At 42.2% G+C, this 27,396-nt stretch overlaps 2 protein-coding genes across 3 annotated transcripts in view; both read right to left on the bottom strand.

Annotated features, from left to right (window-relative positions):
• Positions 1-5,361, bottom strand: part of cUnh8orf34 (chromosome Un C8orf34 homolog) — a 70,615-nt gene extending 65,254 nt beyond the window's left edge. The window contains exon 1 of the mRNA XM_080515362.1: positions 5,233-5,361. Within this exon, the coding sequence (XP_080371488.1) occupies positions 5,233-5,301 (69 nt within the window). The 5' untranslated portion in view covers positions 5,302-5,361. The remainder of the gene's footprint in view (positions 1-5,232) is intronic.
• Positions 5,362-8,159: 2,798 nt separating this feature from the next.
• The window catches only part of prex2 (phosphatidylinositol-3,4,5-trisphosphate-dependent Rac exchange factor 2), a 102,266-nt gene continuing 83,029 nt past the window's right edge, over positions 8,160-27,396 (bottom strand). Inside the window, exons 37-41 of one of the 2 annotated variants that reach the window (XM_080515070.1) lie at positions 22,132-22,198; positions 21,391-21,581; positions 15,049-15,151; positions 11,863-11,930; positions 8,160-9,139 (exon numbers count right to left, since the gene is read on the bottom strand). In XM_080515070.1, the coding sequence (XP_080371196.1) occupies positions 9,094-9,139; positions 11,863-11,930; positions 15,049-15,151; positions 21,391-21,581; positions 22,132-22,198 (475 nt within the window). In that variant the 3' untranslated portion in view covers positions 8,160-9,093. Of the gene's footprint in view, positions 9,140-11,862; positions 11,931-12,768; positions 12,885-15,048; positions 15,152-21,390; positions 21,582-22,131; positions 22,199-27,396 lie in introns of those variants that run through there. The other variant, XM_080515071.1, reaches the window with a different exon arrangement.

Raw genomic sequence — 27,396 nt, 5'->3', positions numbered from 1 at the left:
CTTAGATATGACTGAGGGATCACAGCAGGGGGGCCCACGAGAGCCAGCTTTGACTCCGTCTGCAGATAAAAGCAAAAGACTGCTCCATTTCATATCTACTGGTGCCGTTACACAAGTTGAGACGTCAGAATGCAGCGCATAGATTTCTCTGATAAAGACAACATTCAGGTGATGTTTGTACAAATTCTGCGGGATGAGAATCAGAAATGTGCTTCTTGGTTTTCCAGCGTGATGCAGAATGAATCGAGGAAATGTGGCCTTCAGCTCGCTTTCACCACCTCCACACTCATGGGAAGTCCTCACCGCCCGGAAAATGTGACACGTCACGCTGCTCTGGAACTGCTAATTGATTGTAAAAGAGCAGGTGTTTGAAAGGAATATCAATTTCCCTAAATGTTTTACAATAAGTTGGAGTGGAATCACTTCAATTAAGAAGAAAGGCTCCTTCACTTCACTTTTTTTTCTTTCTTTTTTTTGCAGCGGAGAAGACGCCATCGGTGTGGAATCTGCTTGCTATCACTGCAAAGCAACCATTTCATTAGCGAGGGGGGAGAAAAAAAATCAATTCTCTGGCAAATCATAAGCTGCGTCTCATCACAGTGAGTAAATGAACCCCCCACTCTGTGTTACTCACACTCTTTAATACTGCAGCTGAGCGTTGGAGATGAGGAAGAAAGGATAAGGGTGTTGTGCGCGAGTGTGAGGCAGAAATGAAAAACGACTTCAAGATTAATTTGAAGGGAAGTGATTAGATCGGGTAGATTTTCACGCAGCATAAAGCCAGAACACCAATTGTGGTAATTTGGTCATTTAAAGTTTCAAACATGTATAACTTCAATAGGACGTTATCTACAAAAGTGCTTCAATTGTTTCTGATGTTAACGAGAAACTGGATCTCAGAGCCATGCAGCAGCGTTATACTGATGTGGTCCAAGGTGCCGGTTTGAACATGTGCTGAGGAGAGATAGTGAATACATAATGTAAAAAGGATTTTTGGAATAGAGGCGCTAGACTGGAGGAGAAGAGACAGATTCGTGGATATGGTGAAGGAGATGGCCGGTGTATTAAAAGCAGATGACAGGGCGAGATGGAGGCAGAGGATCTGCTGCAGTGACCCCATGACGAGAGCAGCCAAAACACAAAGATGTTTAGATGAAATCAGCATAACTCTGCACACCAACTGCCTGTATGTCCTCAAACTTCCATTTTTTTTTTTTTTTGATATTTAAATACATGCTAAATCAGTGTTTTTGTGGCATGAGTCAACACAGTGGTGACAGAATCAGAGGCCCGCTGATGGAAAAGACACGCGTTTGCAGAATTATGAACTCAGTGACCGGGCTGCTGTTGGTAACGACGGGGACGCCACACAGCAGTGCTGTTTCACTGCTGCCTTTTTTTTTTAAGGTTCAGTTTGATAAAGCAGGCAATCTAAACACCGAAACGCTTCATCCAAATTAAGGCTGTCGGATAGGGGTGTGAAACATAAGGCCCATGGGCCAAATCAGGCCTGCAAGAAGCTCCAATGTGGCCCGCCAAACCTGCAAAATTTTGAAAATATATATTTTTTTCACAAATGTCTTAACACTGATATATCGGTGATGCGGACACTCAAGTTTGATACTCCATGCTGAAAAACATGCACAATGCCATAGTTTTTTTTCCAGCTTTTTTCACTGTATTTTGCACCAGAAGGGTTCATTAAAATCAGCTTCATGGCAATATTCAGCAGTAATTGTTTGAATTTGTAAAGGAATATCAACATTTTCATCAAGTATACTCCATAGCACAACAAAAAAGCTAAAAACAAAAACAAAAACAAAAAAAAACTTAAAGTGAACATCTAAAGGTTATTATGACGCTATTTTTCCAGGCTGGCCCTCTCAAGATGAAATTGGACTGGACGTGTCCCCTGGACTAAAATGTTTGACAATCCCGCTGTTGAGTGATAGAGAGAAGAGAATCGGGTGCAATTGTTTAACGAAAACCAAACATCATGTCTTTAAAAGTGGAAGGACACCAAACTACCCAAAGAGAACCCAATGGAGAACGATCACATTTGCAGAGAAAAGCCCTCAAACAGGGATATTTTATGGCCAGGTCAGAATATTACAACAACACCCATGTGTGGCTGAATCTGTCACTTAAACTCTGCAAATACTTTAATCATGTTGGTTTTTCAAATTATATTCAACATCTGCTTTAGCAGCTAATTTAAAATATACATTAGACCAGTTGGTCTCTACTTTCTTTCCTGTCAGCTCTGTCAGAGTGTCTCTGAATGGCTGTGAACGCCGTCGATCATCTCTGATTGGCTGAAACATTAGAGAGACGCAAAACGCTGACAGGCAACTATTTTCACATCCACACAAAAGCAACAGACGTCGAACTAAAAGCAATTGGTCGATTTCCCAAGCTCTGCTTCAGAGTTTCTTATTTTGCTACAATGATCGTTATCACACCATACAATACATGAATGTTTATATTTTACCAAATACAGTATATTTCAGTATGCTTTTAATCCCAAGGTGTTGTACGTGTGATTCAAACACAGTCATCTTTATATGAGCAGTTTCTTGCCGTCAGCTGTGCCACAAAAATTGTATTTTCACTATATTGACTTTCTACAATTAAAGGAATAAATGCAACACTTCCCCTCATTATATTTCCTGAAATGAAAATTTCTCATCAATCCGACATTCATGTATAAATTTTCCACGGAATAACATTAAAATGACCCAAGAAGAACGCTTGCAGCTACATGATCTTCCCAGGAGAAATGTGGCAGTCCGATACTTATAATATATTCAACCCTTTACTACACGTCTTTGATACTACTGAGAGGTTTCCTTGAATATCTATATGGTGCATCGCAGTATGTAACATTATATATTCACCAATCATCTGCCATGTCCTTCCTGGTCAGAGCAAAAACTCTGTTTTTTTTTTTAAACTGGAAGTCACGTTTCATGACACAAGACTGAGTTTAACTAACCAAACTGAGTGATGTTTGGGGAGTAAAAAAAAAAAAAAAAAGAAAAAGTGGTTTTGATCATTATTTCACCTATGAGTAACTTGTCTTTCATCATCTTCAATCGTTCACATGAAATGTGCACAGAGCCAGAAATCATGAGAAAACAAGGCCAGGTCGAGAGCCGAGGGGTGGACAGGTGGGAAGGGGAAGATGGAGGGAGGAAAAACAAACACAGAGAGCACGAACACACACACACACACACACACACACACACACACACACACACACACACACACACACACACACACACACACACACACACACACACACACACACACACACACACACACACACACACACACACACACACACACACACACACACACACACACACACACACACACACACACACACACACACACACACACACACACACACACACACACACACACACACACACACACACACACACACAGAAGCCCTATCATCATGCAGTTGTGCCTCACTGGCTGCTTTGGCCCCCAGAGGAGGATTTTCTGTCTTCTTGGCTGGTGACGGCGCATGAATCTCTGTCCGTGGTGCTGAAACAAGCCTCACCACTGGGTGCCACTTGCACATATGCAGCTGGAAACGTCAGCACACTGCAAAGTGCATTGCGTGAAAACACACGCACACCAGACCGCTGTACCACTGTCTTCCCACAGCGAGAACACACTCGTCTTGCCTGCCGTGCATCAAATCTGTTAAACATTAGCTAGAAGCCACTTAAGACTGATGCTCTCCCTGAGCGATGCCGCAGAGGTTCGGCGGCACAATGGATCTGGGGGTCAGGGGGAAGCCTTTTCCCCTCCATGATGTAATTTTGAATCTTTTAGAGCGAACAAAATAAATAAATAAATACATCTTCTCAGGGTTGCAGGATGCTGGAGCCAATCCCAAGTGACATCCTGGACAGGCCACCAGCTCATCACAGGAAAACCACACACACACACACACACACACACACACACACACACACACACACACACACACACACACACACACACACACACACACACACACACACACACACACACACACACACACACACACACACACACACACACACACACACACACACACACACACACACACACACACACACAGTTTTTGGACTGTGGGAAGAATATCGGGAGAAAACAAACCCATGAGGATGGAGAAAAGGCAAATTCTGCATGCAAAAGTCTCGAGCACAGATTAAGACCAGGAAATCCTTTAACTATAGGGTAATTATTTCATTAAAACACACAATTAGTTGGGTTTTTTTTTTAGAAGGTTTACTTTATTGTAACTGTAACGTAGATAAACTAAAGCTTCATTGCAAAAACGTACGAGATGAATCGCACTAAAATCATCCCACGAGCACAATGGGAGTTATGTTGTTACTTGTTTTACTATCTCTGTCAACATGTGCAGGGTGTACCCTGCCTGCCTGTAGTCAGCCGGGATCAGCTCCAGCCCAGCCTGTTAACTGGAGTTAGATAAAGCTCGAAGATGGATGGATGGATGGATCCCATTTCACAGTCATATGCTATTATGGGAGATGTTCGACGTGCGAGTGAGGGATGCTGACAGGCTGCAATGTGGTTGAAGCTTCCTTTTGTCTTTCCACACCAGGCAGATCTGCTTTAAGCAATTAATCCATCCCCACACCAGGGATGAAGTCATGCTCTCCCCAGGGTTGCTTGGATGCCACCCAGAGTAACACACAGATCCCTTGACGTGACAAACACACACGGCTTGGTTAATAGCAAGGCTGTGGAGGGTTTTGGCTTTAAAGCCCCCCCAAAAAACCTGTGTGCAGCCTGAGTAACTTCCGCAAACTGTAACAGTGAGTCAGCCTGTGCCATATAGGCTACATCTCCATCTTCTGCAATGCAAATCACAGAGAGAGAGGGAGAGAGAGGGAGAGAGAGAGGAGGGCTAAGCCTGCAGATTTGAGGGCAAACAGCAGCCAACTCTCCTTCTCTGGACTAAAACTGAGCGCAGTGGGACGTTTCCAGGAAGTGCACGTAAATCACCACCTTTCATTTGGATTTACTTTCACATCTGCATGAGGTGGGGATAGAAAACACAATAATCCAGTCACATTGCAGATGTGAGCTCAGGATCAATGCAGTGGTTCTTTAAAAAAAAAAAAAAAAAAAAGGGGGTGGGGGGTAAAAATAAAAAAAATCTACCTGCCAATAACTTCATAGTTGTCTATTTTACGCACTCACCTCAAACAGGGGTCCGATCTTATTCTTCTCCAAATACGACTGAATCCTGGACTGTTGTGGAGACGCCATGAAGAAACTGTTGTGCCTCGCAGGAGCTTTTAGCGGAATGAAATCATGAGGTGAGCCGGTGTCATCCGTCCCCTACAGAAGCGACGCGGAAAAAAAAAAGAAAAAAAGAAAAAGAAAGAAAGAAACGAAATAATGCGTAAAAAAAAAAAAAAAAAGCCTCCAAGCGGGAGTCGCGCTTTTAACTTCAGCGTCTGCGGCTGAGAGCCCGGCTCATCGTGGACGCTCAGCCCGGGACCTTCCGCACGGCTCGTCGTCGCCTCGCGGACTCTCCGGGATGGTGGTTGGAAAAGCTTCCCGGTGCAAAGCCAATGACACAGGCGCTCTGTGACAAGAGATTACAAATCTTCCGCTCACTGGCTGCCCGCGTTAAAAAGTGCCACCGCCACTCCCCGTTCCGTCCATCCAGCGGGGCTCAGCCCACAGCGCGCGCAGCGCACGGCGGCGGCGCGTGTTAAATGCGCACCTGGCGCACAAGGTCCAACTGCACGTTTAACACAGACGGCTGCAAGAAAACACGCGGGCTCAACAAGTTCGTTTAACCGACAACTTTGTCTACTTTATATCACGTGTGCGTATGTTGTTTACTGAAGTACACCTGCTGTGACCGTGCCGAGAATTGCACTCAAGTACTCTTGAGCAAAACAATAGATAAAGTGCTCATATTCAAACTGCTTTCAGAAACAGGCAACCACATACTCACGTGCACAACTTGGGGCAATTTAGGGTGTCAAAAATAACATCATATGCATGTTTTTGGTCCCATGTGCACAAGCAGGGGGAACATGCAAACTCCACACGGAATTGAACCCGTGACATTCATGCTGTGAGGCAGGAGTGGTCAGCCTTACCACATACAATTTAGCTGTGTCATGGGCAATTTTATTTCACATGCATGTTTTTGAAAGGTGGGAGAAAACCAATTGCATTCATGGCCATGGACGCACAAGGAGAAAGAACATGCAAGCTCAACACCTACACACAGAAAGGAGCACACAACAGTCTCACAATGTTTTACCTTTGCATGTAGAACATCAGTGAAAAGCTCTATCTTAGCAACAACAGATTATAAAGTATATGGAAATGACAATTCCGTTTAATTGCTCATATCAGTGTAAATTGCTTGTGGCTGTCTCTCTGTTGGACTTCTGACCTGGCTGTAATCGGCCCTCGTGACCCTGAACTGGATAAAGTGGGCCAAAAGATGGATAGATGGACAGACTACTGCCATTTATAGTGGCAGCCTGTGGAACATATGTGGCCCTCATTACCACACTTTTCTACCTGAGAGCCAATTTCCATAATTCCCCAAATAATAAAAACAAATTATTAATATATCTCCGAGTTTATTTCAAGGTGAAAAAAGTTAATCCATCTTCATATACCGCTTTGTCCAACATGGTCTCATGTCACTGGAGCCAATCCAGCTAATTCTGGGCAAAGGCAGCTCGTCTAATTCTCATATGTCCTTGGGGTGTCAGTGCTCAGTCACAGTTTCGCCCGAGAGTAGCGGATGAAATGCCTTCAGCCCTTTCAATGTTCAAAGTTGCCCATCCATGCCGGTGTAAACAAATATTGAATTAAAAACGGAATTTTCTTGGTTAAAAGCAACTTATTGATGTTAGAACATTGATTCAAATTGAGAATGCACTAAGCATCAACTCAAAACAGACGCAGCAACGGACTTCACAGAGTGTAGTGTCAATGTGTTTATGGAAAAATTACACATATCATATTCACAACAGTACATAAAAGTATGAAATCAATGTCAGTAGTTGTAATTAAGCATTACGTCAGACCACCAACCAGCCTCCAGGACATCAAGAATATGAAAGACATTAAAAAAATGTACAAAGCATCATTTACAAACTCTCTCCCACCAACACCACAAAAAAAAGTACAGATGTAGCAAAACATTAAAATAAATGAAAGTAAACAACAAGAAAATGTTTAAATTCTTCGATAAGTCAGAAACAACAGATTGGGGCTTATAGCACCACAGGTCTTGACAGGAGTGTGTGTCGGTGCATAAGTTTGGCTGCCGAGGGGTAAAAGCTATTTTTAGCCATAAACTTATTATTAATTGCGTGTTCAAATATCATTAAATGTTATGGCATCATCAAATCCTCCCTGGTGGTGCACCTTATTCCGGCTGCAGGATGTGGCGGGAAGACGTCAGGCATAAAAAAAAAACTCTCTGTGAAATAAAATAACCTCAACGCTCTCTGCCTGACATTTTATTTTCATTTTATTAAGTTCCATGGAAATAAAGATCTGGCATACAAGTGTTACAATAAAGGTCAATACACTAAAACATGGATGTCAAACATAAGGACCGGGAGCCTTTGGATCCATCTTTAAGACTGTTTTTCTTTGTGTTTTTGATTTGACATCGGTGATGCCAAAGTACATCTAACAAACAGTGTAAAAAAAACAAGAGCTGCTATGGGAGGGTGACCTTTAAAAAAACAAACATTGCAGCCTAAACTTCATGTGTTTCTTCATAAAAAGCAGTATGTTCACTGTCTTTACTTTCAACTCCTGTAAATAGGGACTTAAAAACATAATGATTGACAATGGTGAAGGTACTCTATGAGCTCGAACTGCATTTACAAATGAGGAAAACCTAAGCAGTTGCATTGCATGCATCAACTGAATTATTTTCCATTTAAATCCTAATTTCAGGACAAGTGAAAGGCTGTGGAAAAAAAACTCAGGTCTGGGCTCAGACATAATATAATTGGATATTTGTTTTATACAGTATAATGGCCTGATTGTACAAAACTACTTAATTTTTCATGAGTGATCTACTCAATTCTGTTAAAATGTGTGTAAAAGACAGTCGAACACAATCATTGATCCACTGTTATCAGCTTTAATATATATATATATATATATATTTTTTTTTTTTACAAAATGTATACATGTCAGCATTTTAGTGTTTTGGAAAAAGTCAACCTTCCTTTGTACACTGATCAATCAGAGACGTTTTGTGTAGGAGACACCGCTAGAGCTTACCGCTGCATTTCATCACCTCCTGTTTGTTTGCATAGTCGTGAGCTTGTCATCCACTAATAAGAGGGATAGAGGTGCTTAAATCCTGAGTACTGTCAGTATAAAAGAAAAATACAGAAAATACCAAAACCTATAGTATGTTAATACTGATCAATCAACAGAAATCTTAGAGAGCCAAACACAGCGACAAACGGTAATATGATTCTATTACATTTGTACTAAATATGTGTATTTACAGGCAAACAAACATCATGTCAAGAGACGAACTCGACCAATACTGACAGAACTGATGAAGGACTGGAGTGGAAATTGAAAACAAGCAGAGACAAATTATTGGCTAATTCGAACAAATACGATGTCAAAGTGACATCCAGCATCCTCTAATTAATACGATCAAGTTTCATTTAACATGCAAATGAAACTAATAACGTGAAATGCAAGAGTCCCTCATACAAAAACAAACGTAATTGTCAGTTTATAATCTGCAGGCAGTAAATTGATGGGATTCATTATGTCTCACTGAGCTCATTTAAAACTCTCTTCTTGCGGGCGTTTTGTCACTCTGAAACGTGATTCTATCAGGCGCAATAAAAATATGTATAAAGTACAACAAATAAAAAATATAAAGTACTAAAATACTATTTACGGTTTGAAAACTATGTACAAAATGGAGCCACTAACTCTCTGCAGCCAGCTTGCACCGTTTGTGGAGGAGAGACTTTGACGATTGGGCCTCGACGCTCCTGGTGACTTCTCCAGCCTCTTCCGGGAAGCAATGCATTATGGATCACCATCTGGAGGAGGAGGCTGGCACAGCTTGTACAACCTTGGTGGGAAGAAACACACATGTAACATGACATTTAATTATGTCCGACACAAAAGCGTCACGAGCGCGAAACAACACGTGCGAACCGGAGCAAAGAAAGTGGCAGGATTATGTTTTTTCTCTGCAGAAAACGTGCGTCTTTGTGTAACATCTTGTATCAAAACAGGGCGGCACAGTGGGAGGCGTGCTCAGCATGTGGAGCATTTTACTGTGAAGTTTGCTTGTTCTCCAGGTTCTTCCAAAAACAGAATAATGTGGTGAACTCTAAATCCGCGCGAATGTGGATATATGTATGCGATTTGCCCTCTGATGGACTGCTGACCAGTCCACGATGTAAATACACAGTCTACGTAAACTACAGTTTCTTCACTATATATTGCTACGATGACTTTCTTTTTCCTGAGGAAAAACGTTTTGGGCTTGATTGGTGCTGGTTCAACTGCATTCAGTTTTAATATTGGCCATATTCTATGTAACTCTTATAAAAAAGAAACCCAATTTATTTTGTAGGAAACATTGCGGATAAAGGGTTTATGTAATCTCAGTATTTATTTTATTTGCATTAAAAGCCCCTTTTCTCTTCTTAATCGAGCAATGCTGTCGAGTTTAAAAAAAAACACACAAAAAACGACTGCAACAGATTTTTTGGAGGTCTTAATGAGGCACTGCTGCAGGGTAAACTCGCCATCCCTTTTATCAACACATCATTAAGTGTGGGAATCCCTGTCTTATCATAATCCACAAAGCAGCCATTAACATCTTGTGCAGCAGGAACTCGCTCTGCATCAAGTCTGACATAAACGGACACTGAGGGCAGCAAATCATCTGCATGGCCACAACGTCTCAATACTAATCATCCCACCTCTTAGTAGCGTCTGTCAGTTTCACTAAGAGGTTCAAAGGGGCTGCTCGCCACACAAGAACAATATTTAGTTGTCCTCTCAGAGTTGCTGAGGGCAGGCGTCTCCGTCGGTGTCATGGAGTTCATGCACGCTACCATGGAAAACTTCTCCTCCAGCTGTTGGATTATGCATGTTTTTAAAAACTCACCCTGACAGCGTGGCTTTGAAGATAGTTTGCAAGCAGAATCACTGATACAGTATTTCAGCTCGCGTCTCAGCAACTCTTAAGAAGTCTGTTAAGAAATACATTTTTTTTTTATTTTTTTTTTACAATTTGCTTGATGGTTTGGCTGGATGGATCCGAGGCTCTTGAGGGCCAGTTTTGGCCCACAGGCCTTTTGTTTGACACCCCTGCTCCAAGTGATAATAACTGAAAAGTTATCTTTTCTGATAGAATCACTTCTTTTTTTTTGATTTAGACAAAAGAATTGTGAAAGCTGTTCTTCCAAAAATAGAATTTTATTTGAGAAACTTTTTTAAACTTTAAAGTGCAAAATACATCATTTTAGTCAGTTCTACACCTTTTGACCATTAAAACTTCAAACATTTAACTGAGTTTTCTTTATATTTATTCTTTCTTTCTTTGTGTTGTTCCAAAAATGTCAATGTGCACTATAAAGGGTTAAAGTATGGAACAAGAAGTGTTTAATAAAGCCATACTATGCCCTTGATTTGACTGTGCTGATATTTCTGCATTTTTGCTCTTAGAAATTCTAATAATTGTTATACTGTGTAATAACGAATACGAAGCAGATGTTGAGGAGAACAGCGTCACAGAGGGGACATTTCCAACCTTAATAGAGGCAGACAGGCATCTGGGAGGTTTTACAGTAAGACTGACAGTGTCATCATTTACTGCTCTGAAGTTGAACGATGTCTACAATGCAGCCTGGCAAAGGCATCAATAGAGCAGAGAGATTCATCCATCCATCTTTTATACGGCTCCATCCAGCTCAGGGTCGCGGGAGGCTGGAGCCGATCCCGCATGGCTCTGAGCGGAGGAAGGTAACACACCCTGGACCGGTCACCAATCCATCACCGGGTAAACAGAGACACACTCGCACACATTCGCACCTCTGCTACCAACCAACCTATATTGCATGTTTTTGGACTGTAGGGGGAAGTAAGAGCATCCAGATGAAACCACCGCACACGCAGTGAGAACATGCTATTTCAGGCCTCAAAGCCTCAAGACGACTGTAGATGCTGATGTGAATGTCTTGGATTTCAATGGACACACCAGTAGAACCTATTGTGGTGCACTGTAGCTTATTTTATAGGTGTAACCATTACTTTTATACCTTTTATATTGTGATTTCTTCAAATAGCATCTTAATTAAGTTCTTGATTAAAACCCTGACATTCATTATTATACTCAATGTTGACCTGAAGGTGGCGTTAGTGAGAATCTCACTTATAATGTGAGTAAATGAGTAATTGGCTTCTGTTTTTTTCTGAAAATGAACATATCTGTCAACCCCAATGGACGTATGAGCATTTGAATACCACATATATATGGGCTTTATGTATTACAACCTTTCTGTTACTTTCCTTTATCAGTAGACAGGGAAAACGTATTTCTGCTGACAACCGCAAAACCATATTGAAGAAGTCTATTTATTCATCTAGTTATTGCTAATGTAGCGATGGTGAAATTGTTGTGCAGAATTCATAAAATATCACTTCCTTTATTATGCATCTGATACGCTCTGACATCTAAAATTCAAGAATCAGCACAAACAGCGATATTACGTTGGGATGTACACCAAGCTCTGCCACAAAGGTGGAAGATGCCACTGTCCTTCGGTTCAGGGGCTTTACCTTGGGACTGATGACGGCGTACGATCCCTCACACCCAGGTTCTTGGCTGAATTCTGAACTCTTGCTCCCTGGAAAGAAGAAACAAAAAAGGAAAACAGACCATAACCATATAGCACCATGGATCTGGGAGAAAACTGCCATATAGCCATATGCAGAAGCAGAGAATAACAACACACCACTGTGGAAAGGGCTTAAACAAAGCTGAGACAATGTGCCAAAGAACATTTGTGCCCTCTGAGTATTAGAAATGCTTCTGCTCAGAGCTTTGCATATAAACAACGACACTGAAGATTGGTGACTCAGCATGTGGAAAGAATAAACGACTGAGCAATATAATCTAACTGTCCACTATTTGTTGTCTATCGAACAACAGTTTTACCATTTTTCACATCAGGAATTATTGGAAAGTTTTGCATTGTGACTCGTAGTACATCAGTGGATCCACTTGTTCACAGCCAATATTAACGGCCCGCAAGAATCATCTATCTTAAAAGTTCACTGGGTGCACAGAGCCGCTTTAATTGGAAAAGCGACTCGGCTGAAATACAAGCCTGGTGATAGTATTTGTTTAACGCCGCAAACTTTTCCCAGGTGAAACGGCATCCTGTCAGGCTTTGACTGACTGGCGGTCAACTGAAGATGAGCAAGGCATCAATCCTGAGCTGAACCACATCTTTAAAATGAAGCACAGAGCAACACAGGCGTCCCGCCGAGCCTGTGAAGACCTATAACATTCAAACCGCTGCTACAGGTAGTGCAGCTCGGTTTAACAACGCACGCACAACAGCACGTGCAGAACAGCTTTTGTAAGGCAATAAAAGCACACGGTAAGGAGTTCAGGAGATGAATAGGGTGCCTGTGTGCGCGGGTGTTACAGACTTTGATTATGCCCAGTCAGGAACATGCCTGCTCTTTGCTAATGGTCCTTTAGTCAACTGGCTGCGTGCAGAGTCGGCAGATACGCGGCCGTATCGGGGGGAGGCAGGAAGCCACTTCAGCTTTCAGTCCGGTGACACCAACACCTGCGCTCACAAATACACTCTCAGCAAAAACAAAACACAATCAAATCTTTTTTCTTTTTTTTTTAAGATGTCTCTTTGAGAAGAGAGGGAGCAGCAAGTACATTAGCCGACCTCTCGGTTACAACGCCACTGTCTGCCATCTCACTGTCTGCCCTGGGTCCAGATAAGAGGATAGCATCAGCAATTATTCGATGTCTATCACAGCCATCCATTCTGATGCCTCGGGACAGAGATGCCCCCCTTGTGTCCCTGAAGGACGCAGTGCCCAGAGAACAACAGCTCAGGAGATGGCACCAAAAACAAAAGTACTTTTACTTTTATTTCTGGTCAATTTAAGTTGTGCGACACGCTGGTCGATTGCATACCAGGGAAAAATTCAGAGAAGACACAAACTCTTAAAAGAACATCCTATATCCTGCTGGACAGCAGCCTGACTCAGGTCAGTGGTGGTTTTTCTCGCCCCATTTTTGCTGCCAAAACAGCAGATATTATGTCAAAATGCATGATGAAATCCATCCATCTATCTCCTACATGCACTTTATCAGACTTATGATCGCAGTGTGCGAGAGCCAATACCAGCTTGCTGTAGGTGAAAGGCAGTTTACAAATCACCAGTCCATCACAGAGCAAACACACAACCACATATCACATCTACAGGCAATTCACTCAGCATACAGGATTTGTATTGTGAGAGGAAGGCGGGGCACCTGGAGAAAACCAGTGTATGCTCAGGGGGAACAGGCAAACTCCCCCCAAAAACGGGCGTCAAGCCTTGGATCAAAGTACTACACACAGCTTGGATCATTGCAAAGACTTTTCTGATATTTCTAACAAAAAATCCTCTTACCAGCAGAGTTATGCCTTTGTAATGTCTATGGTTGAAATATAAATGTTAATGATAGTATGTTCTGATCGACACCACTCTTTGAAAACACCTACACGGCACTGAAGCGTGGCCAGTGTGGAACAAACACATTTCCCCAACATATAAACACCTACACATGAAAAACATACAAATAGGTCAGATGGAGTTACCCCCTCCAGTGAGTTTACATAAACACTTCAGCCATCCAGACCACATATTGGAAATTGCTTTGCAGAAGTTTCCCGAGCCACGCTGTGATTAGACCCATTTTGCCCAAATCACTTTCACATTCTCTTCCTGAATGATGTTGTCTGAGCGCGACGGACGGGTCCCGCTGGGATCGGATGCTGCGCTGATAACCTTTTTTGTGAGTAAATATGACTATTCAGAAAGGGGGAAAGAGGTGCCATTCAAACTCCGCGTGATATTCATATTCATCAGCCGATGTCTGAGAGCAAGGACACACAAACACACAGATGCGACTCCCTGTGTTCACGATCCGGACTGAAGAGTCTTTCCCTCTCGTGATGATGAAAAAAAGAGAAGATGGCAGAAACAGCCCTGCTGCGCTGAAACAGGACAGTACTCCCTCACACACGTGGCTTCTCTCAGTCAATGAACAATATTTCATACACTCAAGGTCACACGATGGACAGGGTTGCACCCTCCTGGCTGAGGTCCCATTCCTCTTTGCTGAAAAAAAATGAAATGTCTCTCCTCCTGCAGAATCTCATTGTCCCGACTAACCTCTTGCTGCAAACAGCCACTCTGTTACCGACACCAACACAACTTCAGAGGAAAGTTGGAGTTGAAGGTTACGACCGAGTCGTGGCTTGAGCTTTTTGGAAGGTGAAAATGGCTAAATCTCTACAAAGTTGTTGTTTTTTTCCCCCCATGCAGTCAAACAAACAAGCTATAGACTCTCAGAGTCTGTTTAGCTTCTCATTACTCTCTCATTTGTTGAGATTCATATTCTGGTGGCGGCGAATGCCGATCTGATGAGATTGAAGCAGACAGGGGGTGAAACAGGGGAAGAAATGATAATGCAGAGAGGAAGAGCGTTAATGATTCTTCTAGTGGGCTGCAGATAAAATTTGTTTCTTAATACAAAAGTATATTTACTGCCGGCTGCCGCCGAGAAAGAAATTTCCATTCTCAATGGAGTAATACTGTCTATGAAGAACCAAACGTTGACGTAAGAAACGAAAATAACTGCTATTTGACTCAATGAAGCCTGGTTTTTTTTCCCCCCACAAAAGTGTGTTGCAATACCATCACGGATGTATATACGATAGATACCTGCTTCCTCATGACATCGGTGGCTTGCATGATGCAGCGAGGCGGGAGGCCGTGGTTTCGTGCCAGCAGGATGGCCTGCTCCAGAGTCACGCTCAGGGTGCAGCTGTCGGTCAGAGAGAAAACACAAGGTCACGCATGCATCCTCATTCTGCATTATTTAACCCTTACACAGGGACTGGAAGGAGGTCACATCTTGCAAGATGTATTCAAGGTGCAAAAAGCTATGACTGCTGATCCAGTTTTTTTTTTTATTGTATTTGCTTATATCACAATATGAGACAGACAAATATTTTGCGGGGGTATTAAACATCTGCAAGTCATTTATTTCAACCAGTGTTGTTCAAATTAGTGAAAGGGACGACTTTAGTATAGCACTTGCTTCACTAATTATTAAACTAAAACAATTTTTTAATTTTAATATACAACAGCCACAATAAATGCGACCATGAATGTATATTGAAGAGGAGAAAATATAATGTCATGACATGAATGTGTGTGTGTCTGTGAGTACATGCTTATTCTTAATTATTTATTAGTTATATATATATTTCTTTAACTTATTCTAGAATTTAGCTATAGTTTACACTTTTTATCCGACTGTTGCACTCACTGGCAAGTTCATCGCAAATTTAATAGCAATAAAGGTTCTATCCTAATTAGTTACAGATGTTTAGTTGCTTTTAGGCGTTCCCCTCAATTAGGAGTGTGCACAACATCCAACAAAGAAGTAAGGAATTGACCACAGAAATCAAACACAAGGCCAATGGGCGAAAACTGGCCGGCAAGAGGCTCCAGTCTGGTTCACCAAACCACCAAGCAAATCATAAAACTTTGTAAGAAAACTACGATTTTCAACACAACACTGGGATCCGAGCCGAGATATCGTGACGCTGCCATGAAAGAATGCTACCCCATTTCTTTTAAACTCGCCTCAAAGCCATGCTGTCAGGGCGAGTTTGTAAAAACACCTACAATACAACAGCTTGAGTAGAAGTTTTGGGACATTTCATTTTATATTGCGCGAGACGGTTTCATTAAAATTGGCTTGGTTGAGATTACAGTCATTTTCAGTACTAATTGTTTGTTGCAAAAATATTGATATTTTCATCACAGATACTTGCACCACAATAAAGAAAACCTTACATTTAAATGTAAAGGTAAGTATGGAACTATTTTACCAATCGAGCTCACATGAGATGGAATTGGGCAGCATGTCGCCCCTGAAACAAAGTGTGTTTGACACCCCTGGAATAAACAGATTAATGCCATAAATTATATGATGTAATGTTATGACAAAAGGTTGTAATAAAATATTTGAGGTTCAGCCGATCAGACACCTACATTTGATTTAATTTTCAAAGTAAAGTCCGGCGCTTAATCAAATCTGACTACCGTACTGAGGGTGAGACAAGTTCTGTTTAATGTGCGTTTAGCATTTAGATTTTAACTACCAAGACAGATTCACAGGTGTGAAAACATTTATTGATGTCGGCTTTTTTTTCTCAGTCTGCTGGTGAAGTGAGTTTAATCACTGAACAAAGGATTACACTGCGCTATTAAATACATAACAGAAGCAGTGAGCGCCACTTCCAGAGGCAGTCAGGTTGTAGTAAAACCTGACTTAAAAAAAAAACATCCAATTCCCAAGTGCTGTTGCAGCAATGAAGGAGTCTTTGGAGCAGGTTCACAGTGAGTAAGGCAGACAGAATATATTCATATTGCAACAGACTGAATGAGCTTCAATAAATTATGTGCCCATGCAGTGTGCATTCAAGCTCTGCAAATTCAAGATGACAGGATTTCAAATATGATAGAAAAGTGTGGTGACTCACAAACATAAGTACGTTTTAATCTAATGACACTGTTTACATCATAAAGTAAAAAAAAAAAAATGTATACATGAAGCACGTGTGATGGAAAAGACAAAAAATAAAACATTGCCCAATCACGGCTGATGTAAATTAGGGGCAAAGGAAGGAGCAGGGTTAGAAGAAGAGATTAGAAAGCACAAATGATGAACATGATCTACTATTAGTGTATGTTCACCTGATGTCATGAAAAGTGAGATTTGAGATTGAACAAAGGGAAACAAAAGCAAATCGAGCTTCACCCACATGCATGAATGAAACTTTTCCATTCCCTTCACCTCTCTCATCTCCTCTCTAATGACTCATTTCACCGGCCGCTTACACGTCAATCACATTCAGAGAGTTAAAAAACAACAACCAAAAAACCAAAAAAAAAACCCTTCCTATCCTATCTTTACACCAAGTTCGTGGATCGACTGTCAGCACTTAAGCGCACTTCCCAGTTTCCTCCAGGAGAGAAACGGGTCCAAGGACAAGTCAGAGTGTCTCCTGTGACGGAGCAGATACAGTCGCACCGCCGTCAGGGTGTGACGGGTGTAAAATGGTGTTGACGCGAGTCTGTGATTCATTAGTTACACCAAACTGTTGTTCCCGAGCACATCCACAGCCACACGTTTTCCGCTCTCTTGCACACGCGCACACACACACACACACACACACAGCTCGTGGAATAATCCTTAGCGAGCCAGTGACGGGTGTCAAGGCAGCTGGGTGACCTTTCTATGATAACAAGCTGTACTAGTATATCGATCCAGGGCCTTTTCACTGCAAATTGAACTGCCTGAAGTTTCCAACACTGCCAGGCTCGCTCTCATTGAATGACACAGCCATGGGGGCTGCGATGAAATCCGAGCTGTTTGTTTAATATCCCCCTATCCCACAGTAGGGCCTCACAATGACTGAGAACTAAATAAATAAATAAATAAATAAAAATAAAAGATCAGATGTGCAATGGGACATATACAGCTGCCAGGAGCGGTTACATCGAGTCAATCAGATCAAGATTTAAAAGTCCCCTTGAGTTCCAGTTGCATAACTTCATGAGGGTGTAGCATGACGCCATAGAATAATGAAGCTAACAATCCTCCACGGTAGGTGTGGAGGGACGTCCCGGCAGAGAATTGCAAAAGATGTCCTTTCACAAGCCGCCCCACAATATTTTAACGCACCCATTTTCAGCTTCCCTCCCCGATAACGGAGGGGAGGGGGGGAAAGTCACCCACAGAGGATCTTTAAATATCTTTTTAGCTGGAGCAGTATGAAGGAACTGCACAAAAACCTGTGTGTGCGTGTGTGTGTGTGTTCGGCAGCACAATTTTTCCTTTCATTAGTGCTAGTGAGATAGTACGAGATGATTTATACCCATCTGTTTTATGTCGTTCCAACTCATATCCCATTTACACTCCGAGTCGGAGCTGAGTCCATACACATAGATGAGAAGAAACAAGAGGAGGGCAAACACAAGGGAAGGCAGGGAATGACTATAGATAGAAAGGAAAATAGAATAGCGGGAAGGGTGAGAAGCCAAAAAAAAACCCCACATATTTGAACATATTTTATTCGACATAGTAGATTCAATAAATCTTTATTATAACGAGTTGAAACAAGGACAAATATCAGCTTCGTTGAACATGGAGGCTCTCTTTATGTTCTTCTGCTCTCTGGGTTTTGTTTCCCTGTTAAACAGTGGGCTCTCTGTTCTTTTCAGTTTTGTGGGAGTGACAAAGAGAAAAAGAATTGGAGAAGAGAAGAGTGCAGCATATTGCAAACTGCTGATGCCTCAAAAATATCGCACTTTAGCCGTTATTAAAACTCATCCATCAAGCCAACTAATTCAGTCAATAGAGCCTGAGAAGGCTGTCGCACTGATAATGCAACACCCCCAATACCTAATCTCCTGGCTTGCTTTTGGAGGTTTTTCAATTATTCCAGATTTTCTTTGCAGGTTTATACCACCTACAACTTCTTTTTCTAATGTTTCCACCTTGAAATATACATAGTAAAAACGGTGGGTTTATTTTTGATTTATGATTGTAAAATGATCCAAAATGTGCAATAAATGAGAAACAAATGAAGAAATATTGAAGTTTGTGTGTTTTTGACCAAAATGAAAACCCCGTGATATGATTGTGCAGCTGTGGAGCTGCTTCACCATTAAACAAAGGTTTTTATTTCCTCTACATTATGCATTTTCAGCATAAATATTCGCATTCTCTAATTTCAGCTGTCTACATGCTGGTAGTGTTGCCAACTACTGAGTAAAGAAAGTAACTTAATTTCCACAAACGATAAGCAACACTGTGGGAGAGAACTGCTGTGCGCAGAATGATCCATGCTTTCACATGCGAGTCTCCAACAGTCTCCTAAAACCCCGGGAAAACGTCTCTAAATGGGTTGCAAGTAACTTATTTGAAGAGGAGACGCCAGAGGGATCTAAAAACTTATTAAATAAAGCAAAGAAAGTGGCAAAGTTGGCGACACTGTGCAGAAATCCCGGAGGCAAAGCTCCATTCTGGTAGTTTTAGAATTATATAGATACTATAAACCCCGGGTTGGAAACTCGAGCTGAGCTGGGGGAAACTGCAGGCACGGTCATCTCAGTGTTTAGCCACTTCAGTGATGGAGTACGAGAAAAAATACTAATTTGTTTCTGTAAATGTGTTCTTTTATTTGAAATGTTGTACAATATAAAGAAACAGCTCAAGGGAAGGTTTTTTCTCTCCCTCTCATTTCTAAATACATAATAGAAGCTTTTCAATTAACCCACAAACACAATGGTACTCTCCACGAGGCAGCCATGTTATAGTGTTTATGCTCATCATTTCTTTATGTCTATTTAACCACAAGATTATATGCATTTGCTCTTAACGCCAATGTAAATTGTATTTTAAAACGATAAGCATCAGCGTCACTGATTGAGAACTTCTCAGGGAATACTTTTCTCCAGCTCTGACCATAGTGGAAAAAGCAATAAGCCCAAATCAAGATTTATTTGTTTCTCTGCTTGCTTTTTTTCTTTTACTTTTCTTCAACACAGTAACAGTTTCTCACACACATTTTGCTTGCAATGTCAATTATTGTCGTAATAAAAGGTTTTCAGTAGTATTTTAGCAGCATTATGTTGTCATACAGTGACATCTAGTGGTCTCAGATATATTTGAACGTAGAAGTCGCTTCTCAATAAACCAAACAACTCACAAGAGGGTATTTTACAGTTTGGAAATTATGGCAAATAGAAAATGTACTAAACTGAATTAGATTTCTTTCATAAAATCGAGGGTCCAAAGACAGAAGTGGTCCCTGGGCCAGGAGTTTGAGCCTCTTCCCATAATCGGGCTAAAATCTCGTCAGTGGTGAGAGAATAGGTTTAAAACATTTTTGGAAGGTACCTGCAACACTTCCTTGTGATACTGAGTGCAACCTGCAGCTGTGGGGAGTAAATCAGTCTTTAAAGTAAAAATATAAGTTCACAAATAATCAGGAAATAAGGCAGATCTCATAATCTGCTGTGTCACGGTACGCTTAGCCTGCCTGTCAGGGTGAATCGTGTGCAACTGCACACACACACACACACACACACACACACACACACACACACACACACACACACACACACACACACACACACACACACACACACACACACACACACACACACACACACACACACACACACACACACACACACACACACACACACACACACACACACACACACACACACACACACACACACACACAGGCTGTGGGCTAATAAAGTAGCAGAAGTCATTGCACAGACAGGAACTTTCTATTAGGGCTCCGGCAACCAGGCGGCTCCATCCACAGCACTTTATCAAGCCATCAGTCACATACAGTGAACCCATGAGCGTGCGTGCATGCAGGCGCGCGCACGTGACGGAGACAAAAAGATATGGAAACTGTCAGTGGGTAAAGACGGAGCATATCAGAAAGACGGGTGGGTGGGCCGGGTGGAGGGAAGAGCAGAGATGAAGACGAAAGCTGGAGCTGTGGATCAGCGGTGACAAACGATCAGGATATTTCTGTCCTCGTGCACTGATGAATGGTGCCCTCAGTAGCAGGTGAATTAGGCAGCCATATATAGAATTCAATAAGAATGGAAGTAATTGACCTGTCGTCTTCCTGTGTAAAGTGCTGCGCCTACTCAAACTTTCTAATCTGACCCGAGAAACAATGGGCCCTATTAACGCGAATATCCTGCTGTTAATTAATGCAGAGAATGTGTATTAATAGAAAGTCCCTATGGTGCAAGGCTCTCGTGAAATTGAGAGGTAGACAGAGAATAAAAGGAGGAGCACAGAGAGAGAGAGAGAGAGGAGTAAAACGAAAGGCAAAGGTGAGCAGAGTGGCAAAGCGATAGAAAAGAAAAATAAGAGAATGAAAATGCTAAGCTCGAACATATAATTTAACTGGAGGTGGTTCACATTGAGGCTGCATTTGCACACACACTTACCGATGAACGCCGCTGTTACACATGACGAGGTGTGTGGCTCCCAGACGCGAGCAGAGCTCAGAGGCCACGGTGAGCAGCCCCACTCCAGAAGCCCCGCAGGCGGTGTACTGACAGGCGGCGGTGCGGCGACAACTGATAAAACTTTCCATCAGACGGTAGAGCTCCTCCAGAGCGTTGAGTGGGCGCATTAACTGGGCACAAAACAGGGGGGCGAGCGGAAAGTGACGAGCTAACCCGAAGAAACACAATTTATGAGCAAACTGGTGAATAAATCTGGAGATTATGACGTAGCCTGTTGTAGATTGAACGTTAGGTACACAGATTTATGATAAATAACAGAAAAGATTGTTGAAAATTAAAGTAAGTAACGTCCTTTAAATCAGAAATCAGATTTTCCTGTGAATAAAGTCAACAGGTTCATGTGCAGGTTCATATGTGCACCTAGAAAATCACCTGACTTAGAGACGATCCCACTCATAGCTATACCTGGAAGCCCACAATGATTAAAGATGGGTTTCTTTGCTTGTTGTATGCTTTTTGTATTTCCTTCAAAACATTAACCCCAACATTTCTTAAAACAGGAAGCGATCAAACATGGCGTTTACATGAACTCTGATCGATCACAAACAGTTAGTCCACTTCATCTTATCAGATTGTAATTTCAATCTGATCAGAAGTGTTTACTAGATGTGGATCGGTACGTTGCCATGTGTGCATCACAAAATTACAGGATGTTCTTACCTTGTCTATTAAGGCCGCTTTGGGTGCAGAGCTGGGTGGCATGTTGGACTGATCCATGTAAAAAGCCCTAAGGGGAAAAAAACCAAATGATTAATTTACATGGAGACCAATCTAAAGTGAAGATTTGCACCATGTGTGGGACACGAAATTGAGGGCATTAACAACAACATGCAGCAGTAGACTTGATTCAGCAATCAGACACAAGGTTGTTTTTTTTTGTCTTTTTTTTGTTTAAAAGCACCATTGTCTGGGATCAAAATTGTTTCCCTGCAGCATTAGGTCATCAGGAGCACTGGCAGCCTTTCTGGGAAAAGTAGGCCACCTGCTCATTATGGAGCGCCACTTCCTGACTATCAATCACCACAGTAAGTTGGGCAGAAACACAGACTAAGCATCTCTCGTCCTGGGCATCACTCCAAATGCCATTGCTTCATTCATTCATGGAGTACAGTCACTTGTAAGTGCCGTTTCCTCCCTTCCACCACTTGGGGCAGCCCTGCACCAGCGTGGCCTCATGCAGGCAGAGGATGCATGCCGCAATGAGTCCATCTGAGGTGGAGTGCTACTGGTGCAAACTCAGCAGTCTGTGACTCCATCAAATCTCTGTAATCCAGCAGCGAGCTAAAAATAGGTACACTACACCACATTAAACCCCTTGTAATAAAATCTCATACTTCATTACTTCTTGCTCGAAGCGGTAATAATGTACAACCTACAGTTGCCCACATCCTCGTTTCTGAAATAACAAACATAAAAGAATTCAAAGAAAATTAGACTTTGAAGAGATTCAGCGACAACGGGCTCCGGGGGAGGGAGATTGTTTACAAGAATTAGTGAAGCACATCTCATTCATCTGCATTCACTCTGGTATTAAGTGATTAAAATCAGGGCAAGGAGGCATTCATTACGACTGCAATATTTCTGCCTGGCATAATATTAATGAAACGGATTAATCAAAGAAGGGTTAGCGCTTTGGTGAATTAAGATCCAAAACCATCCAAGATAAATAATAAGTCAATACAATCATGGGAGGACAGGTCCGGTGCTTCAAGTGGGATTTCCTGCTTTGAATATTGATTTTTACATCAGCCATTAATGTGTATGTTGATGTTATAGCAGTGCAAGTTGATATACTGTTAAAAAACGTCATCACGTTCTGATCATTTTCAAACGTACGGCATGCAAATTTATTTCAAATGAATGCCTTGTGGGTAATATGACATGTCAGTAGACCATGGTCGTCTGCCCCACCCATGTCCTGGCCTTCACTTGTTCCACTAATGCCCCCCCCCCCATGGACGTACACTGAACATAGACCTTGAGAATACACTGCCTTCAGCTACTGGGGCCGAGATACAGATTAATCTCTGTCCATGCTACGTGTTAACTTGTCAGAGGTTTGAATCCTTGTCTGCCAAATTGTGCGCTAACCTTGTAGAGTGTTCTACAGAATGACGACAAGTACAGTTTGTTAAAGGTTCAGATGAAGCTAACGGCGCATGTAATTGATTCGAGATAGCCGTATCATTCAAATAGATGCCGAGGCTCGACGGGGAGCTGCAGTGCAGTTCGGAGTCTCTTTTAAAAAGGCTCTTCTGGAAATCTTTACTAAAAATCACAGCTGCTAAGACCTGCTCGAACGTCTAATGTAAGTGGTAGAAGTTAAATGGACTTTACTTATATAGTGCAATTTACCGCTCTAGAGGCTTCAAACGAGCCCTCACGTTTGCTCCCAGAAACACAGTCACACAACTGTTGGGTGCAACTTGGGGGTTCAGTGTTTTGCCCAAAGACGACAACTTCAGGCAACAACTGCCAACCTTGTTGACACGCTCTACCAGCTGAGCATGTGCATGCATATATATCTGTGTATGAATGTGTGGTTTTAAGATTGTAGAGTACAGAATAGTTGTGGGTGAGCGGATTATCCCTCAGGCGGGAAGGTTATAGGTTCCCCAGATATCGAAGCGTTCTTGAGCAAGACACTGCTCCTAGTGGATGGACTGAGAACCTTGCAAGGCAGCTGCCTCTGTGGAAAGTCGTAAATGTGACTAACATTGTAAAGCACCTTAGAAGCCGCATAATTTAACTACTTTTTTTTTCTTGCATCACAGAACTCAATATGAGGATTAATACTCAGTTTAGAGTCCCAGTGTTAAAACATGACCTTTACACCCACTGATAAAGTCAAATCTCCAGTGGACTAATGAGCAATAACTATTCCTATCATTTCGGAAGTGGAGTGAATGTTTTCTTTGTATTTTCACGCCACACGGTGCAGATTGAACCCTCTTCAGGGTTGCTCTTGGTCGTCAGCAGGAACTTTGGAACCCCTTGATCAAAAGCAAACAACACTTTTCCTCGAGGTCAAACAAAGATGAAGCAATAAAACACAGTGGAAGAGAAATAAAACAACACAAGATATAATTCATTGGACATCAAAACTGTTCCCTGAAATAAGTTCCCATTCCGGCTCTTGTGGGTACAGACCGTTATCTGGACCCACTGTGAGACCAATCACCCTCGTTCGGCTTATCGGTCAGCCATTCAGACTTTTATCTTAAAAGAACTTAATAGAATCTGGCCGAGAGAAGCCGACTTTTGTACAACCGCCAACTCGATTTCATTTGTGGACATTTGTTTATCAGTTTCAGACAAAACACGAGCACGTCACTTCGCCCTTGCAATGCGTCTTTCACAGGAGCAAGGTCGTAAAATTCACTGATTATCTCATCCTCCAGCTGGAAGAGTTGTCCCAAAAATACCGCCGAGCACAGCTGAAAGAACCGGGCTGGCTCTCCTGGAGGTCTCTAATGAGAAAATAATCGGAGTCAGCCTGCAAGTGATGTGTGGTTTGAACAGGATCTGCATTACATCTCACTAAGCCGAGGATGTTTTGTCAGAGGTTTTGGAAACTGACAACGACCTTAGAAGCGTTTATTACGGATGAGAATTGACATTTTGGCCCACGCACGGTGTGCAAACACATTAGTGTGTGCTTAGAAACACATTACATACTCATTCGGTATAAGGTAGAAATCCACTGGGTGTCTATTATTCCTTCACACATCAAAAAATGGTTCCCCAAAGTACAGCTGCTACATTTTAATGGCAGGACACTGAAAGGGCCTGCGGGCTTTTTAGACGAGCTTGTTATCATTTTTCTTTGACCATTCTCCAACATCTATTCTTCCTCAAAAAAAAATAAGCTCACAAAAAGCAGGTTCGCCTTGTTTTAGTCACTGTGTCACACAAAAGCAGGCTGCAAGCATTTCCCTCTCTTCAAAGCTGCTTTTATTAGAGATCAAGACAAGCCTAGGTGAAGCCTGCACGGAACTCCGGCAACAACTAAACCCCCACCAACACACACACGCGCACTTTCACGTCGGACTCTAATGGAGAATTTGGCTCCAGGCCAAAGATGACCTGCTCTACGTGGAGCTGGTTTTACGTCACTGGGCCAACGAGAACACCTAATTCTCTTTGTTTCTGCCTTCTTCATGACGATGGGACACTCGGGGCCGTTTGCAGCAGAGGAACATTAGTAGTCAGCTGTAGTGGCGAAGCAGAAGGAATCGGAGGCACAGACGTTTTCACAGGAACAGCTGGGGAATGAGTATCTCATCCTCACATCCTTCTTCTCAAAGAGTACAAAAGAAAACACAAGTGATCCCCGAGACTCCACAAACGCGACAGCAACGTTTATAACCGCCATGTTCTGCAGAGTTGTTCTCACGCACAAGGACGCGCAGGAAAACCACCCAGGATTTATGACTTCATCTACATCCCCACGCAGGTTGGAGGCTCGGCCATGTAAATCACCCGCAAGGCCTCGATGAATGACACTCGCCGATATTAAATTGTACGTAAACGTCTGAAGTGAGGAGCAGAGGTGCTGGGGAGGCTAACGAGGGGCTTCCAGGAGCCCCGCGCACGCTCCTCGGTGCTGGAGGTCATTTCCTTAACCTGCACCTCCTCCCTGTATAGATACAGACAGATATTTATGGCCAGCAATATCCTAATACGGCAGCACATGCTGCTGGGTGCAGCCTAAGACCCACCTGGCATGTATGTTTCTTATTGCACACATGTTGATTCCTTTCAAATATGTGTTGGTTTCTCACTGTCAACAATATCAAGCTTTGCATTTGAATGTTTGGACCTTGTTGATTTGAGTTAACGGTGTCTTCGGGTCAGAGCTAGTTAAAGACTTATTATCATGAAATCACTGTCGCTGGGAACATATGAAGCTTATACATACTGCAAAGTCAGCAACCGGCTCACAAACTGCAAGCACACTTATGATGCTGATGCATAAATATATGCGAAGTACTCTTGGCCAATTACGAAGGGGATTTCGTTCAAAACCCGAGAAACTCATGAAGGGTCAAGGTCTTTGTTACAGTATCAACCATCACGAAGTGCCGACCTGTCATCGTCATGGCCGTCCAGCGCTGGAATCAAAGAGAGGTGATAAATGGAAACAGCTCAGCCCTTCAGGCTTCATAAACAGGGGTTCAGTGCACACCAGCTGGAGCAGAACGAAGCCTCAGCACCTTCCGCACAGCTCGGGTGAACTGGGACTGGCTTTGCCAGAGCGGAGAGCGGAGCAGGTTGTGAGGACGGAGAAATGCAGAGAGGAAGAAAGTTCTGCTCTTGTTTAGGGGAAGAAAAATAAATTGTTGACCAGCTGGATATGATATCCCTTCTGAATATCTACAATCAGGATTTGATTGGGGTGAAACCAGAGACGGGAACGATTCCCAAGTTGGATGCTCTTTTCCAAGCATGCCTTATTTCCAGTAATCGACAATAAATCCTTATTTTTTTTATTCCCCCCAAAGTGAAAAAGTGGAGATTCAGAAAAATATTTAACTAATTTTTATAAGTGGATGTATTACAAAGGTCATGAAGACAAACTGGAATATTAAAAAAATCTATATTAAACACATATGCATAACGGGTATGGCAGCTGTAGGCCTGAATATAAGGACGATTAAGCCCGACTTAATTCAAAATGAAAGCCTCTTCACTGATCTACGTCTCTCACCTTACTTCCTGTTATTCTTTACAAAAAATAAAATGAAAGTGTGGAGTTTTAAACTAATATTTAATCGAACAAAACAATTCTAAAACAAAGCCTCTCACGAGCACAATGTTTTATTCCCACTACACTTAAGACTTAAATATTGCATTGTGACATGAACTAAAATGTGCTACTTAATGTGAGATTATATGCAACATATGTGCTCCTGGAGTTTATAA

The sequence above is a fragment of the Blennius ocellaris genome, assembly GCF_963422515.1.
Source record: "Blennius ocellaris genome assembly, chromosome: 19".
NCBI classification, from domain to species: domain Eukaryota; kingdom Metazoa; phylum Chordata; class Actinopteri; order Blenniiformes; family Blenniidae; genus Blennius; species Blennius ocellaris.
This window is presented reverse-complemented; position numbering and strand designations above follow the sequence as displayed.